The following is a 15,747-nucleotide window of genomic DNA, read 5'->3' on the forward strand; positions in this document are numbered from 1 at the left end:
GAATGGGCTGAGTTTTGAGGGATTTGACTGCCACTAAGCGACAGACGGAAGTGAAAGGTTCAACAAAGTTTGACATTCTGTTACAAAATACAACCCTAAAGCTTCAGTGTTCTTTGTGTTTTACTGCATTCAACAAAGAACATGTTTTAACCGTTTGCTACTAGTTTTATAAAGCCTCTGCTTCCTTTAAACTTGGAATGAGCTGGTATGAAATGGATTTTCAACAGACGGATATTTGAATAGGAGAAGATAAAGTGAATACTTCATGAATACTGTATTTTAATTGAGGTCACCAGAACCTTATCTCTATGAGCATACAATGCAGACTGTTTAACTGCTCAAGTAATTTGATTTTCCATGGTGTGGTGCCCATGGCAATCTTTTCAAATGATATTGCCTGTCATCAGCATACATTTGAAATGAAGTACAAATCCAGTGAGGGAGGCAGAAATGCTTTCAGTTACCAACTGTCAAACCACCTAAAGGCACATGTATGTTTGTTTTGATTCCCCTTTGGTGTATAGACTGCAATTCCCATGAACACCATTACCCCCTCAGTGGATGAGTGGATGGATGGATGGATGGATGGATGGATGGATGGATGGATGGATGGATGGATGGATGGATGAGTGGATGGATGGATGGATGGATGGATGGATGGATGGATGGATGGATGGATGGATGGATGGAATACAGATTTTTATTACCTCTGCCAAGGAGGTTATGTTTTTGGATGAGTTTGTCTGTTTGTTTGTCTGTGGACAACATAACTCAGAAAGTGACAAATGGATCTTGATGAAATTTTCAGGAAATGTTCGGAATGGGATAAGGAAGAAGTGATTAAGTTTTGGAGGTGATCCAGATCACAGCCTGCATCCAGGACTTTTTTAAGGATTCTTTATCATTGTGAGAAAGGGCCGTTTTCACCATATGAGTATACAACTCCACAATAAATAGTCAGATTGCTTTGCAAAACAATACAAGACAAGGTCACAATAATTTCTGACAGATGTGAAAGTACAATCCAGATCCTGGCAATATTGTGGATAGTAAGATCTGGAATATGAAATATGTACTGGGTCATCACTATTCTCAACACTGTCAGGTGACAAATTATCGTACAAAAACAGTCTGCTGAAAGGGAGTATAACATTAAAGTCAGACTGAATTGTTGCATGATAATCAGAATATGCTTGGTGGAGGTCTACGCTCTCTGACTGCTTTTCTAGGTCTGATACTACTTTTTGTTTTTGTTAAATACAACATTTGCTCAGTGATTAGATGATCTATTGATTTGTAGCATTGTGAAACAATTATCCATTACTTGACAGCAATATTGTAATTTATAACTTAAAAAAGAAACACACCAGTTTAAGGTCACCTGTAACAGCCCTGGTGGCATGATGTGAGCTCTGTGTCCCAATAGATGTCCAAATAATATAAATATAAACACAGTTTGACTCCTACATCCTTACAAACCATGAAACAGTTGCCCCCTGACTGAAAAATTAAATTTTACACTGGGGAACATTTTGAAAAAAAATTATGTTGGGTTAGATTTTTATGCTGATTAAAACTAAAATTGACGTGCTGATTCCAAAATTGTACTCAGTTTTTTTTCTAGCACATCCAAATAAGCAAAATTCCACTAATTAGCTGTAGTAGGACTTGCCAAGCGATGACTATTGGACTCATCTACAGCTACATGTCAACTTGTTTGTGCAGTCAAACTTAAGACACTGCGGTGAGAGGTGTGTGCAGCTTCCAATAGGTCAGTACTATCAATACCTGCAAACAGAAAGCTAGCATAGTAGGAATTAAGAGGATTTGTGCTGGTTTTCCTCTTAACCTTGTAACCATGGGCTTACAGTTGTAAGTTCTATTTCGTTGTATGCTGTTTTTATAGTTTTCAAAGTTTGTAACTATTCTGTCTCAGTTTTTTATTAGGTTTATATTTCCTTTGTTACAGATCATTTCTGCTCCTGTAACTCCTCCAGTAGCCATATTCTTAGTAAAACACAAGAGTGTTAAAGAAACATTGCAGTCATGCCTGTGTCTTTGATATTTCATTGTGAGTCACTATTTGACGATTTTTATTAAACCAGCACATATCTGTGAAGTAATGTATTTTTCATATTTTTCTGAGAAAGAGAGAGAGGGAGACCCTATTGTTCAAAAACTTGACGTGATGGAGATAAACTGAGATCAGCTCTGGATCATACCCAATAATTAATTAAAAACAGCTGTCAGACCCAACTCAACAAAAATTGTGTTCCCCAGTGATCCATAGCTGTTTTACATGAAAAGCCCTGGCTGTGGAGTTTTTCCATGCAACATCGTATTTAAACGGAGGATGTCTTTTTACTAATCGTGCTCCAGGATCGGCCATGAGTACAAAATATAATGCAAAAATCCATGTTCTGCTTGTCAGCTTACTTCTCACTTATTTGGCAAAGTTTTGAATGGAGCTACTTTCAGGCTTGTACCAAATATCAATGTAAAAATTGCACAGAAGCGCTAAATTTCAGATTAAAGAAACATCAGTCTCATCTGAGATTATGTTACATTGGATATGGATCATCAAGGCGTATCAGTATAAGAGTGACACTTTTAAATATCTCACTGTGCCTTTAATGCATGTTCACAAATAATTTAGCTTTACTGGTTCTTGAAATGTGCAGAGATGAGTCAACTTATTTATATAACGCATCTAGAAACAATTAGTGTTGACCAAAGTGCTTTAAAAGATCGAAGTTACTGCACAATGTTTTCATATTTAAATTGTAAAATCTTTTGGGATATTAACACTTTCATCTTGTAAGACAAGGCATGTGAAAAAAAAGAGGCTTTAACAATGGTTTAAACGTTTAGTAGTGAGGGCTGATCTTATTTATAGTAGTAAGCTATTAAATCAATTAGTACTCAGGGAACACACAGTTTTTTGTTGTCTCAAGCTGATGCTGTCATTGTGATCTGGAGTCCTCTCCTCCTTTACACCAAAATAATCTTTCAGGATATTTTCTTTCTGCAAGACTTTTCCAGGGTGTAGCCTGTGTGTCCTCAGCTCAGGCTTAGCTATGATCATTCTACATTCCTGGTGAGACTCTAATAAAATTTCCTCTTTCAACAGGAGGTCTTTCACCGCCTGTATCTGATCTACACAGTGGGCTACTCCATTTCTCTGGGATCACTCATGGTGGCTGTAGTCATCTTGGGATATTTCCGGTGAGTCATTGCTCGTACTGCAATTTTTCAATCAGTCCTTTTCAAATGCACACACTCCCAAGACAGGGAGTTACAGGAACAGGGTCAGAAATTAGGGTTAGAGCCATTGCAGGGGGGATCAGAACAGTGAGTCTAAATGTTTAATGGGACAATTTCTGCTCCTCATGATGCTGTGTACATGCAGTGCAGCACAGGGCATGTTAATTTCAGGATGACTTGATGGGAAAAATAGAGGCTCTGACATGAAATCATGCAACCTGCTAAAGCTTCCAAAGCTTGCACTGCAAAGTATCATCAGTCAAAGAAAAACCATGAAATCCTGCACTGTATTAAACTCTACCTTTGACTTTTATCGTGACTTTTAAAGACCACAACATGGCTGCTTTTGAAGGGGAGTCTGCCCCCAGGCTGGAAGGAATGCATGCTCCATCGTCTGACATTTAGGATCTTCAGTTATTTTCAAGCTGATTTCAGGTTTTTATAACAAAGGAACACAGCTCTGGTGGCAATTTTTCAATCCGACCAAGTTTATGCAGATTACAGTTTTGAAGCCAGTGATGTAAGGTGTTTTCATGTGATACTGCTGTTTCCCTGACCTTTGACCAGGCACAGCTTGTCCTGTAAAAGTTAACCAAAGCAAACTTACTCATTTTGAAACAGTTGTTTTCATATAGGACCATTGGTGTTGTCTCTCTCTGCTGTGGGCACATTCATGTCTGACTTTGTGTGTGTGTGTGCGTGTTAACAAACCGTGCCCCTTATCCTTCCACAACACATTAATGGGATGTGCAATCACACAATGGGACACCAGTGTTACACCATTTCAGGTTGTAATGCATCAGCACAAAGGTGACAGCAGAGCCCTGTTTCAGCACTGCTGCTGCAGAATTACAGTGTAAGAAGCTGTTTTTTCCCTCCTTGCTTAATGGTGATTTCTTTCTTGACAGCACGGGTAAGAGAGACTCAGGATTATATAAATAACAGGAATTGAGTTTGTCTTGAGATTCCCACTTGTCATGGATTGAGGATCTAAATAAATGAGCCTCTTGTGGAAGTATTTCCATGCGGTGAAGCCCTCTCAAGATTTTCTCTAAGGCAAGCAAAAATAGAGTTCAGCATGGAGACGTGAACAGAGGAGTTTGCATCAACCTAAGAGTGCATTGTAATTAAATTGTTAGATATTTTATCAGATATTCTATTGCAGTGATTCTCAAATGGGAGTACATATGCCTCTGGGAGTGGGAGGACAGCAAGGGGTACAAGACAAATGTAAAAATAAAGGTTGCATCTCAACAAATAAAAAAAATCTAATTAAAAACAACTTTATCAACAACATTTGATGTCTATGTCCGTGCAACATCAAATAGGGCACTATTTCCAAACTAAGTTTATTAGTTAATAAAATAAAAAAAATACTTACAAAACCATTTGGACTAAAATGCCTTTCTCTGTTGACATCAGCATAGCCAGGAGGATAACCATGGACAGGTGGTAAAATGAGACAAATTAGTCAGGGAAAATGGGGTGAATGATGAAGAAACTGTCAAAAAGAAAACAAAAAAATGGAGAAAAAAAAATCTTAAATATCATAAGGAATATATACTTTTTTTGTTAATGTTATTTTCCTAAATTATTTCCTAAAAATTTTCTTACTTGGCTGAAATTGTATTAAAAAGAGAGTACACGAACCAAAAAAGTTTGAGAAACCCTGTTCTGTTGTACTAGAAACACATCATGAATACTTTCTGTTTAATTTAAAACTTACAAGGAAATCACCAACCACTGGTCTTATGTCATTTTGCCAATGTGCCTGAAAAATATTTAAGTATCAGATAGGGATGCACCAATCCTGGTATCGGGTATCGGCCCTGATACAGCCCCCTACAGCTGGATTGGGTGGGAAAGGATTGGTCCAAACTTGACATGGGCATGCATCTTATTATTTAACACTTGTATTGGATCAGTATTGGTATTAGTCCATACTCAGAGCCCGGGTATCTGTATCTGTATCAGGACAAGAAAAGTTAGATCAGTGCACCTCTAGTATCAGGTGTAAATATTGTTGGAAGTCCTGGGTAAAATATGTTGTGGGGCTCATGATAATGATGATATCATAATACAGCTCTGTAAATAATATGACTCCATAATGTGCAAAATGCCCGTAAAAATTAAAGGTTGCAGGATAAAGGGCTTTATTCACTGCACTTAGGTTCAGTTTCACTTGAATGAAAAGATACACAGCTTTAATTTGCAAATTAAATTCACACACAGACTTCTCAAGAATTCTCATTTAAAAATAGATACACATTTCAACCCTTGCACAAATTATGTTTTTGGATTTCCAATATAATCAGCTAAGTTTTCCTATTAACCTGAAGTCGTTATCACTGTGATGTCAACAACTACATGGAAGTCTTTCCGAAGTTTTCAAAGTTATGATCACACCTGTGCACTTCTGCTGTCCTCTCTTGCTATTTTTACACCATCAGCTTCCTCTACAGCCAGTTAACTTCTGCTCACGTTACCTTCAATTTTGAAGGTGACTAACAGGGAAGTTGAGTTAGGATCTGGTGTATTTTTAATTGAAAGAACACCATTTGTCTGGAGACATTACGATTTCCTTTGCAGAGTTAAAGTGGCATTAAACATCTTTTTAATTCACCCACACTCTTTTGATTCTGACCTTTTAGTCAATGTGCACAGATGACTTAAGGAGTAACTGATATAAGCACTGCATTAATATCTCAACTGTAAGAAAGATACATTTTCCTGTTTTAAGACATGATTTTTTTAAGTTTGCTGAGAGGGCTGAATAAATGTTTTCAAACAGCCTGATTCTGCCATGAAAAGGTTAACTTTATATTTCCCAGTTGATTAATGCAGGGCAGATTTGTCACTGTTTGCTTATTTTGTTTAGCATGGAGAGTATCGGGAATCAATGTGAGGGGGCTGTTTACCAGTGGTCCTACCGGCGTGACTCCCAATACAGGCCAGCAGTCAGACAGCTTCAGTAACGCTTTCCAACTTGCACCAGGAAATCTGTGGGCCAAATGAGTTTAATAAGTTATCCCATGGGTCCATCTGACATTCTGGCCCGTGCTGCGGAGCGCTCCATGTCCCCCGTCAACATGTCAGTATTTAGACAGGAGGGCTCGTAAATGTTTTCCAGGGAGAGAAAAAGGATATTTCACATTAGCAGTTGTGTTGGGGTTTCTTTCACCAGGGAAATGTTGGCTGGATTAGTTTGAGCCACCCACTCCTAAATCAATACTTTTAAAAGGGTAGCCTGACACACATTCAGCTCATTAAAGAGGCTTTGGAGAATGACGTCATTAATTATGGATCTCATAGGCACAACTTCAATATTTGGACTTTTGCATTTTTTAAACAGTAATACATTTTTTTAATAAAAATCATAATTGACTTTTTAATAATGCAATCTTTTGCTACTATTGAGCCTGCACCTGATTCCAATCCTGCAGCATAACCTCAAAGTCCCGCCTCACAGTAAACGTTCAGACAGGATGTTTTGGATGACAGATAAACTTGTGCTCGTCTGGAGAGCGTGATTTGCATGCTTTTCTCAACACATGCTTGCAATTTTGCTTTTACAGCTCACTTTGAGGCAAGCAATTCAATATTTGTGCGTTTCAAGCTCCTAAATCTCAAAGAATGTGTTATAGTCAGCGTGGAACTCAGCTGGCTCTAATTAAGACGAGTATTGTTTATATATGTGTGTGTGTGTGTCTGTGTGTGTGTGTCTGTGTGAAAAGACACACACTACCTGATGGTGTGCCAGCTCACACACACATTAACACACCCACAAAATACACAGGAGCTATTTTCATCAGATTGTTTTTTTGTTGTTGTGGTTGTTTTTTTTAACGTCACCACCCGTGTTTGTTTTCTCCCCAGACGATTGCACTGCACCAGGAACTACATCCACATGCACCTTTTTGTGTCCTACATGCTGAGAGCCATCAGCATTTTCGTGAAAGACGTGGTGCTCTATTCCGGTTCGGCCTTAGAAAACATGGAGAGAGTCACAGTTGAAGACCTCAAGTCCATCACCGAGGCCCCGCCTGCCAATAAAACACAGTTTGTAAGTACACAACCATCACCAGAAGGGGTCAACACAAACAAAAAGTCCTTGAAAATAAGCAAAGAAAGAAAAAACAAACCTTTAGCTTCTTCTTGAAAAGGATGTTTCATTTCTTTGCTCCAGCAGAGAACAATAGATGCTGTTTTCAGCTCATCAAAGGGCAACCATGGTACGATTTTTTTACGTAAAATAGAAAAAAAATGAAAGAAATCGTCCCTTTTCTTCCCTCACTTGATCTACAGAACAAATTGTTCTTTTTTGATGGCTTTACTTTCAAAGATAATCTTACTTGTAGAGCGGTTCATGTTTTGCTCGCTCAAAGGAAATGTTATTTCGTTAAGTCTCACCTGCTTTTGCAGCACCCGAGCAAATAAACAGAACTATTTGTCAGCAAGCCAAACTTTTAAAGAGCCTGGACTTGGTTTTCCGTTCCAGAGTCAAGTTTAAAAAGTGGGTAAAGACTGGGAACATTTCATGCATGCTTAAATATGCAAACAAATAATATGCTCAATATATTTAGTTGACATTTTTATCTTGTGGCTGTGCAGGATAAATTAATAGATGTAAAGCTGCATGTGACACAACAAAGCACGTTGATATCAGAGCCTTTGCAGACTGTTGACTCCTGTGTGTTTAGCAAATAGACCTGGCAGACTAATAATCTCAAAAAGTGCTTTTCAAACCTTTTTTTTTGGACCAGATCCTCCAAGCCTTGGATCGGTATCAGTGAAAATGCAAGCTCTTTGTTGATCCTAATGAAATTGACCTTACATAACAAAGCTTTTTGTATCACAACATCAATGAGTCTGGAGTGCTTGGCACGCACCTTTCATGTGATACTTTTCATTTTCTGACTTCCTGGATCATCATAATTTGTTATTACCCTGTATGATCCTTTTCTTTTAATGCAGTTTTTCAGTTTGTCTTTTAGAAAAAAAAAAAAAAACACACAAAAAGCTTTTGCAGCACAGTTTCAACCAGAAGGACTCGTCAATATGCAGCTGTAAAATTTACGTAGGTGTTTGGATATTGCCAATTTAAAAGACAGATTATGTTCAAACACACAAAATATGTTCAAATCAACCTCCTGCTGTCGTCACACAAAGGATAAAACTGATCAGACTGATGTTCAGCACATGAAAGAAAGGAGAGCGCTGACAGGATTTGTCCTTTTATATTGGTACACAGCACGGTAACATCAGATGAAGCTAGGTGGGAGCCTGGAGGTTCATCCAATCAATAGCTGACTTAATCATCTGGGGATTCTGGGATTTATCCACCACTCATCAATAAAACAGGACATAACTCTGCCTGTTAGTGCTATTGATGGTGAGATAAATTCCCTTCAATATTATCTGTAAGGCCCTGTTGTCAGATGCTTCTTCTAAACCTGGATTGTACTGATTTATTTGTTCAGCAATAGAAAATGAATAGATAAAAACAAGCCAGCAGGTCTCAGGGGAAATTCAGTCTCTCCACAGAGCTATTTAAAAAAAGGTGACTTTTACACCAAAGCTGCTCCTTGATGCTTTGACCTCAACCGACGTCCATTTATCCCTGATGGATAGGGATGGCTACCGAATTGGGTACTTTTATAGGTACCAAAACGCATCCTGTGATTGTAAGGGAGTGAAAGAGTAGGCGATTTTCCGTTCTGGACATGAACACAGCATTGCAATATTATATATTGAAGAATAAAACTTTGAGATTTTATTATCAAACAAATTTATATTTGTTACTTTTGTGTGCGTTTATGTGGTAACGTAAAATGGGACCATTGAGTATCAATACCAGGTACCGGGCATCAATACCGGATCATTTCAAATGTGAAAGGTACCCATTCCTACTGCTGGGAAAGTAAAAGAACTGCACACTTTAAATAACACTAATGCACATTATCTTCAGTTCGCTTCAGCTCCACCACTGTGAAAATCAAAGCCATTCAAATAGGTCTGTAGAAAGTGAGGCCACATGAAAAATAGAGTCAAGACTAAGGTTTTATTTCAAAAGATCAGAATGAAACGCTGCTTCATACTCGAAGTCTTTAAGCGGGGCATTCACTCTGCAAATGACCTCAATTCTGAAAGTAATTTAGCCTCAGCCCAATACTAAGTGCTTTTGATGTTGAATGTCATTATATGTCATTATCTATGTGTCTTTGAAACAGCCCTAAACAGAAAGAGTCAATATGTTGATGGTAGAAGACACAGTCCATCAAATACTTTCACACCCCTCCTCAGTTCGAACAAGCAGTATAGTGTGAAAGAACAGTGTGTTGTTTGTGCAGCGTAATGAAAGGTCAGTGCATGTGGCTGGGTGATGGATAGCTGTGAAAGGCATCCAGGCTGTAAAGGTAGGTGATGTGCTTTGGAAACTCACAAAAAAGTGTTTTTATTGCTCACCTTTATCCTTTTTAATTTAAGCTGAAGACATAATGTAGCTTGATTTTAGAGTGTATTTACCTTTTTTGTCTCCTGAAGCCTGTAAAGTTTGGGTCTCCAATAGAGATGGTTAAAAATCTACCCTGTGGAATGATGCTATCTGCAGCTTTTTTGTTTTTTACACAATCTGATGAGGGAGTTTAGAGATGAAAAATGATGAGATTTTTAATCCGCGTGGAGAGACAGGAGCACTGTCTTGTGATGATGCAAACAGCAGCCACATGTTAATAGCTGGGTACAGATGTGAACGACAGCTTGGCTGCTCAATTTTAGCTCCCTGTGAGAGATGACAATCCTCCTTTCATCCCGTGTTTCATTGAGAAACAAATATTATGATTCATACCAAGGTGGTTGTGCTTTTCTCACCCATTTTTAATAGATCATCAGGCAATGCGAAACTCTTGGAATGAGTATGTGAGCTCTGGTTGAAGAGAATGAAGTGAGAATTAAATTTTGTGAAATTCTGTTGCTGTTACTGCAAAATGACTGTCAAAAGCAGGATGTATTTTTTGTGTTTTTGAATTAAAAAAAGATGAAAATGTCCAAGCATGGACACAATAACAGTAACAGAATAAAACCTGTATCTGTAACAGTTCAACTTTTTGACAGTTCTGTGTAAGACTTAGATATGTCATGCATTTATGTTGACAGTCACCCGTACTAAAGATGTAATACTTATAATACTCCTGTAATCACTCATGTAAGACCTTTGAGGTGGAAACACAGCATTGACGCATTAGACATCTTTTCATACGTCAGTGTGAATGCTACAGACGCTGAGACTTTGTTAATCTCACTCTTGCCTGTGAGGAAATTCCTGCAGATCATTTATTCAACTCGCCTGCAGTTTAATAAAAACTGCCCAAGTGAATTAAGAACAAAGCAGCTGCAACAACAGAGGAGCTTCAAATAACTATTTGAACCGTATAAACCCTTGGGTTTATTGAGCTTTGAGTTTTTCTGCCAGGTTTTTTTTGTTAATTAAGATATGTACTTTTAAAAGTTAGTGACAGCATAAAAAGCTTTTAGCCCTGAACAAGACAGCTGCAGATCAACTTAAGGGTGCAAATGTTTCACATCAATGTTGCTACATTTGTCCCTCATTCAGTCACTTCATCTGATCCACCAGACTCCTGAACAGGTTTTTGCTGCATAAATCTGAAAGTTAGTGAGATATGATTGATGCTCGATGTCCTTTCTTTAACATGTGAACAGCATTTCTAATAAGCAGCAGCTTCTTGTTTCATTGACATGTTTTTTCCATGGAGTCTGTTCTGTCAATACTTACCTGCAACATAGGGCGTCCTTATCTCTCAAACCTCGGTCACTCTCAGCTGTACAAGGCTATGTAAACAACAAGATTATCATGAGTTTTTCACATGTATTATTGACTCAACTTTTTCTCCTCATCTCTTGTTTGTGCACAGATCGGCTGTAAGGTGGTCGTAACCTTGTTCATGTACTTCCTGGCGACCAATTACTACTGGATCCTGGTGGAGGGGCTGTACCTGCACAGCCTCATCTTCATGACCTTCTTCTCAGACAGAAAGTATCTTTGGGGATTTACTCTGATTGGATGGGGTGAGTCCTGCGTTGTTATACTATGTGTATCTGGAGGCATGACCACATTGTGTAAGGAATAATATAAAGTGAGCTGGAGGTTATCCCCTCCATAGATCCCCTCATGCTGAGATAAGACCCTGAAACAAATGTCACTGAAAAGTGAGCCTACACTTTGGATGATCTCACTTTCCAGCAAAAAAACAACCAAAGATGTGAAGTAGTTTACAATGAATTTTTTTTTTTAATTAATTTATGGAGCTAATTAAAACAGTCCACAGTTGGTAGCTTTTCCATGTTGTGTGTCTCAGCCTGTATTAACACCAATTTCATTAATGACAGAGTCAAAACAAAAAGTTGGATGTTCCCCAAAGAAAATGAAAGTGATCCAAAAACTATCCTGCATAATGAAGCATCCAGCGTAACATTGTTTTATAGTAAATGTGAAAAAGGCAAGAAGCAGAAAATGAATCTCATCTGTTTCAGCTGTAGCACTGTGCTCAAGCTATTTAACAAATAGGAGCACAGATGATGTCTGTCTTGCCTCAGACACTTCATTTGACTGATTTTCACAATAATGTTTTATTTTTGTGTGCTTGTTGCTGTGTTTTCCATGCTACCATAAATACACTGATTCTGTTGTTTTTTGTTTTTTGTTTTTGTTTGGGTTTTTTTTTCATCAAATTTTTATTTGCTTTATGTTTCTGCTTCTCGGCGTTATACATACAAATATATTAATGCACAATACAAATATAGATTCCAAGTTGTAAAAATTTACAAATGTAAATAAAAGCGCAGTTGGTAAAGATACAGATATTGTAATCATAAATGGAATACAGATTAAAGGTGTAATCATCTACAATAACTGTCAAGGTGGTGAAAGTGTATAAACTACCAAGAAAACATATAAGGAAAATATTAAAGTATATAAATGAAGTAAATTAAATTAAATTAAGTTGATCTCACAAATAATACAAAATAAATTAAATAAATTAATATAAAAAAAAACATAAAACCCAGATCAAAACCCACCCATTCCCCAGATCCAGTTCCAGATCCATACAGTTCAGTCATATGTTACATCGGAAGTCCACGGAGGTTAGGTAAAAGTGCATCCCACGCCTTTATGGCAGAGTCTTTCGCTCCATGAACTTTGGCTATTGATAGCTCCAAATAAGCAATGTCCAAGTATGTCAGAATCCAAGCACGGTACGAGAGCGAGTGTGGAAGTTTCCAGCGTGTGGCCACAAGTTTTTTCCCAGCAGTGAGGCCTGCCAGCAAGGCTTTTCTATTGCCCAAATTTAAGTGTAGGTTAGATAAGTCATTCAAAATAAGTACAGCAGGCAAACATGGTAAGGTAGTATTGAACAATTTAGAAAGGTTAAAGGCAATCATCTCCCAAAACTTAAATACTGGAGCACATTCCCAAAACATATGAAAAAAAGTACCAATACTTTTGGAAGAGCAAAAAGAGCACATGGGATTATTTATGAACTTCAATAGTTGAAGCTTTCTAGGAGTAAAATATGTCCTATGAATGTAATTGTAATGTATTTGCTGATGATCTGGATTTCTAGAAGCTAGCCTTACATTAGCCCATACTTTATCCCACTTAAATGTAGGATTCAAATCTGGGATATCTTTCCTCCACATCATATCTACAGTGAGGGGTCTATAGGAATGCTGCAATAAAAACCCACACTGATACTGTTGTTGATCTAAAATAATTAACTCAGCTGTTATGTGGAAACAATTTTGATGTAAACGTACAAAATTTTTACATCTAAATTGTTGATTAAAGCATATTTGTTTGATGGAGGCATCTCCTCACCCCCCAGTCTGTGTCTGCCCAAGCCCCACTGTAGAAATGAATTCTGATTTAGAGAGCTAACAGGACCTCAAATATTTGCCAGTGTCAACAGGCAGATGTGTTTAAGTATAGTGTTCTTTGTGGATTCACTCACTTAAGTTATGTTTTTTTAACCAATCAGAATCTAGTATGTGTACAGCCGAGCAGTAAAGTTCCCTCGTTATGTAGCACTCTGTGAAATACTTTGAAATTTGTAATGTAAACCCTAAAGACTGATATTATGGGACATAAGACTTGTTTTACTCTTGCGGCGTTTTTGTAATGGTTCATTTTGTAGTTTGGAAAAACTTTACCAGATATATTTCAATGTCCGATAAAGGGTTATGTTTTCAACAGTCTAATTAATATTCAAAACCATCTGGGTACAAATCAGAGACACTGTCAATTCTCGCTGTTTTTCTTCAGCTAAGTAGACAAGAAAAAAGGAAAATGACTTGTTGCATGAAAACGGGCTTTACAGCTCCTGCATTGTACACACTGTGCGTATAAGTGACATAAGCACAGCGCATACAATGTGGATGCTGTGCTACCCAGGTTCTACTTTTATGAGTATTTTATTGACTTCTCAAGTCATTAACTAGTCTCTTCTTTTTCTCAGTGCTGGCTGCTTTATCTCAAGAGTCTTTCTTCTTTGTCTCTAAATTTGCCTTTCAGGAGTTCCTGCTATGTTTGTGACAGTCTGGGCGACAGTGCGAGCCACATTTGCAGACACAGAGTAAGTCATCTGCATATTTTCTGGAGCTCTAATTCATAAAAAATGGGGTCATGAGTTTCCTCGAAGGCAGGTGCAAACTGAGTCATAATGGAGGGTTGCATCAGAAGCTTTATCTTAGAAACAGAATGCACACGCTCTCATGTGGCTGTAATCACAGCGGCACTTCTAACAGAACAAAGCTCAAAGGCATGCATTGTTAAATTCAACAAGAAACCCTCCAAAAATATTCATTTTTCTTCAAATTTATGCTTAAGAAACACAGCAAAAAGGTGTCTACAGAAAAATCAGGACATGTATGAGAGCTTTAGGGACTAACAGGACTCGCTTTCTATTGCTTGAGGGAGGGTCTTGAAATAAGTCAGCTATGATAATAATGATAGCAGTAATATAAAGTTAATTATAAAAGCAAAAGAAACATAAGTGCCTTTTATTATTTTACATTAGCCTCCATGATTTCTAATGGGGAAAGTTTCACAACGTTAATTAAAAGTTTTATTAAAGCAACAACACTTACAAGGTAAAGCAAGTTAAATTCTTTAAATAAAAAAAAAGAAAACTGTGCCAAAACTGTCATTACTCACAAGGTCTGAAAGCTACAAAAGTCCTCAGAGGCTGGAGGATGAAAATCATTTATGATTAATTAAATTAGAAAAAAATCTAGCAAGTTATTCACTTCATTCAAACCATTCATCCAAAGGTTGCATTTGTTTCTTGATTAGTAGAAGGTAAGAGATGACTTTCACTTTCCCGGCTCCAGGATCACTGGTGCATTCAAACCGTCTCACTGAGCAGCTTGATCTTCTCTTAGCTCTGACCCATTTTGTTGTTACTGATCCCTGCAGGTGTTGGGACTTGAGTGCCGGCAATTTGAAATGGATTTATCAAGTGCCTATCCTGGTGGCTGTTGTGGTGAGTTCTTGCTCTCTGCTTGCCCATTTCTCCTGCTGCGGAGGAAAGAGCCGCTTTTAACTGCACCTGACAACCTGCAGCTGTAGGATTAGTCCTCTTATTGTCTCAATGATATATCATTACATAATTCTGTTTCTATTTTTATTACAGGTGAATTTTATGTTATTTCTGAACATAATCAGAGTTTTGGCAACTAAACTACGAGAAACAAATGCTGGAAGATGCGACACAAGACAACAGTACAGGTATAGAGTGTTAGCAATGTGCTAATTTATCATTCATTGCATAACTTGTGCGATAAAACCTGAACTATGATAGACGTCATGTGACTGGTTTAGCACTAAGTGTTGTTTCCGTGTTACAGAAAACTTCTGAAGTCTACATTGGTGCTGATGCCACTCTTTGGTGTCCACTACATCATATTCAACGCCATGCCGTACACAGAGGTGTCTGGAGTTCCTTGGCTGATCCAAATGCACTATGAGATGCTGTTTAACTCCTTTCAGGTAAAGCTTCTGTGGTTGAAGAGTCAGAAATGCTAACTTAGTCCTTTTAAAAGTTTACTAGACACAACAAGACGAGTGTTTCATAAACAAATTATGATTCTGCTTAGATCTCAACATGTTACAGCTTCAAAACACCCCAAAAAAACCTTGAAGTATGTGTGAACTCAGTCTGTTAAAGAGCAAAAGTGAGCTGCCTATTTGTCTTAAAATGTGTGGAATATAGATTAAAAGGCTAAGATGTCAAGTCTGCACTGAAGCTTGATGCCCAGACACTCATGTTGTAAGACTCTTTCCTCCTCTCTTCCAGGGGTTTTTGGTGGCAATTATATACTGCTTTTGCAACGGAGAGGTGAGATCTCATTAGCATCTGCATCCCAATTAAACTGCATGATCTGTTTAGCTTCAATTTGTCTAAACAA

The 15,747-nt window shown here is 37.8% G+C and overlaps 1 protein-coding gene across 1 annotated transcript in view; it reads left to right on the forward strand.

Annotated features, from left to right (window-relative positions):
- Positions 1-15,747, forward strand: part of pth1r (parathyroid hormone 1 receptor) — a 65,440-nt gene that overhangs the window by 45,210 nt on the left and 4,483 nt on the right. The window contains exons 5-12 of the mRNA XM_074687991.1: positions 3,131-3,225; positions 7,141-7,327; positions 11,196-11,349; positions 13,853-13,913; positions 14,756-14,822; positions 14,973-15,067; positions 15,187-15,328; positions 15,636-15,677. Of these exons, the coding sequence (XP_074544092.1) occupies positions 3,131-3,225; positions 7,141-7,327; positions 11,196-11,349; positions 13,853-13,913; positions 14,756-14,822; positions 14,973-15,067; positions 15,187-15,328; positions 15,636-15,677 (843 nt within the window). The remainder of the gene's footprint in view (positions 1-3,130; positions 3,226-7,140; positions 7,328-11,195; positions 11,350-13,852; positions 13,914-14,755; positions 14,823-14,972; positions 15,068-15,186; positions 15,329-15,635; positions 15,678-15,747) is intronic.

Source organism: Halichoeres trimaculatus, unplaced genomic scaffold (genome assembly GCF_033239565.1).
Source record: "Halichoeres trimaculatus isolate MK-OKI-2021-1 unplaced genomic scaffold, fHalTri1.1 fHalTri1_scaffold_15, whole genome shotgun sequence".
Classification (NCBI taxonomy): Eukaryota; Metazoa; Chordata; class Actinopteri; order Labriformes; family Labridae; genus Halichoeres; species Halichoeres trimaculatus.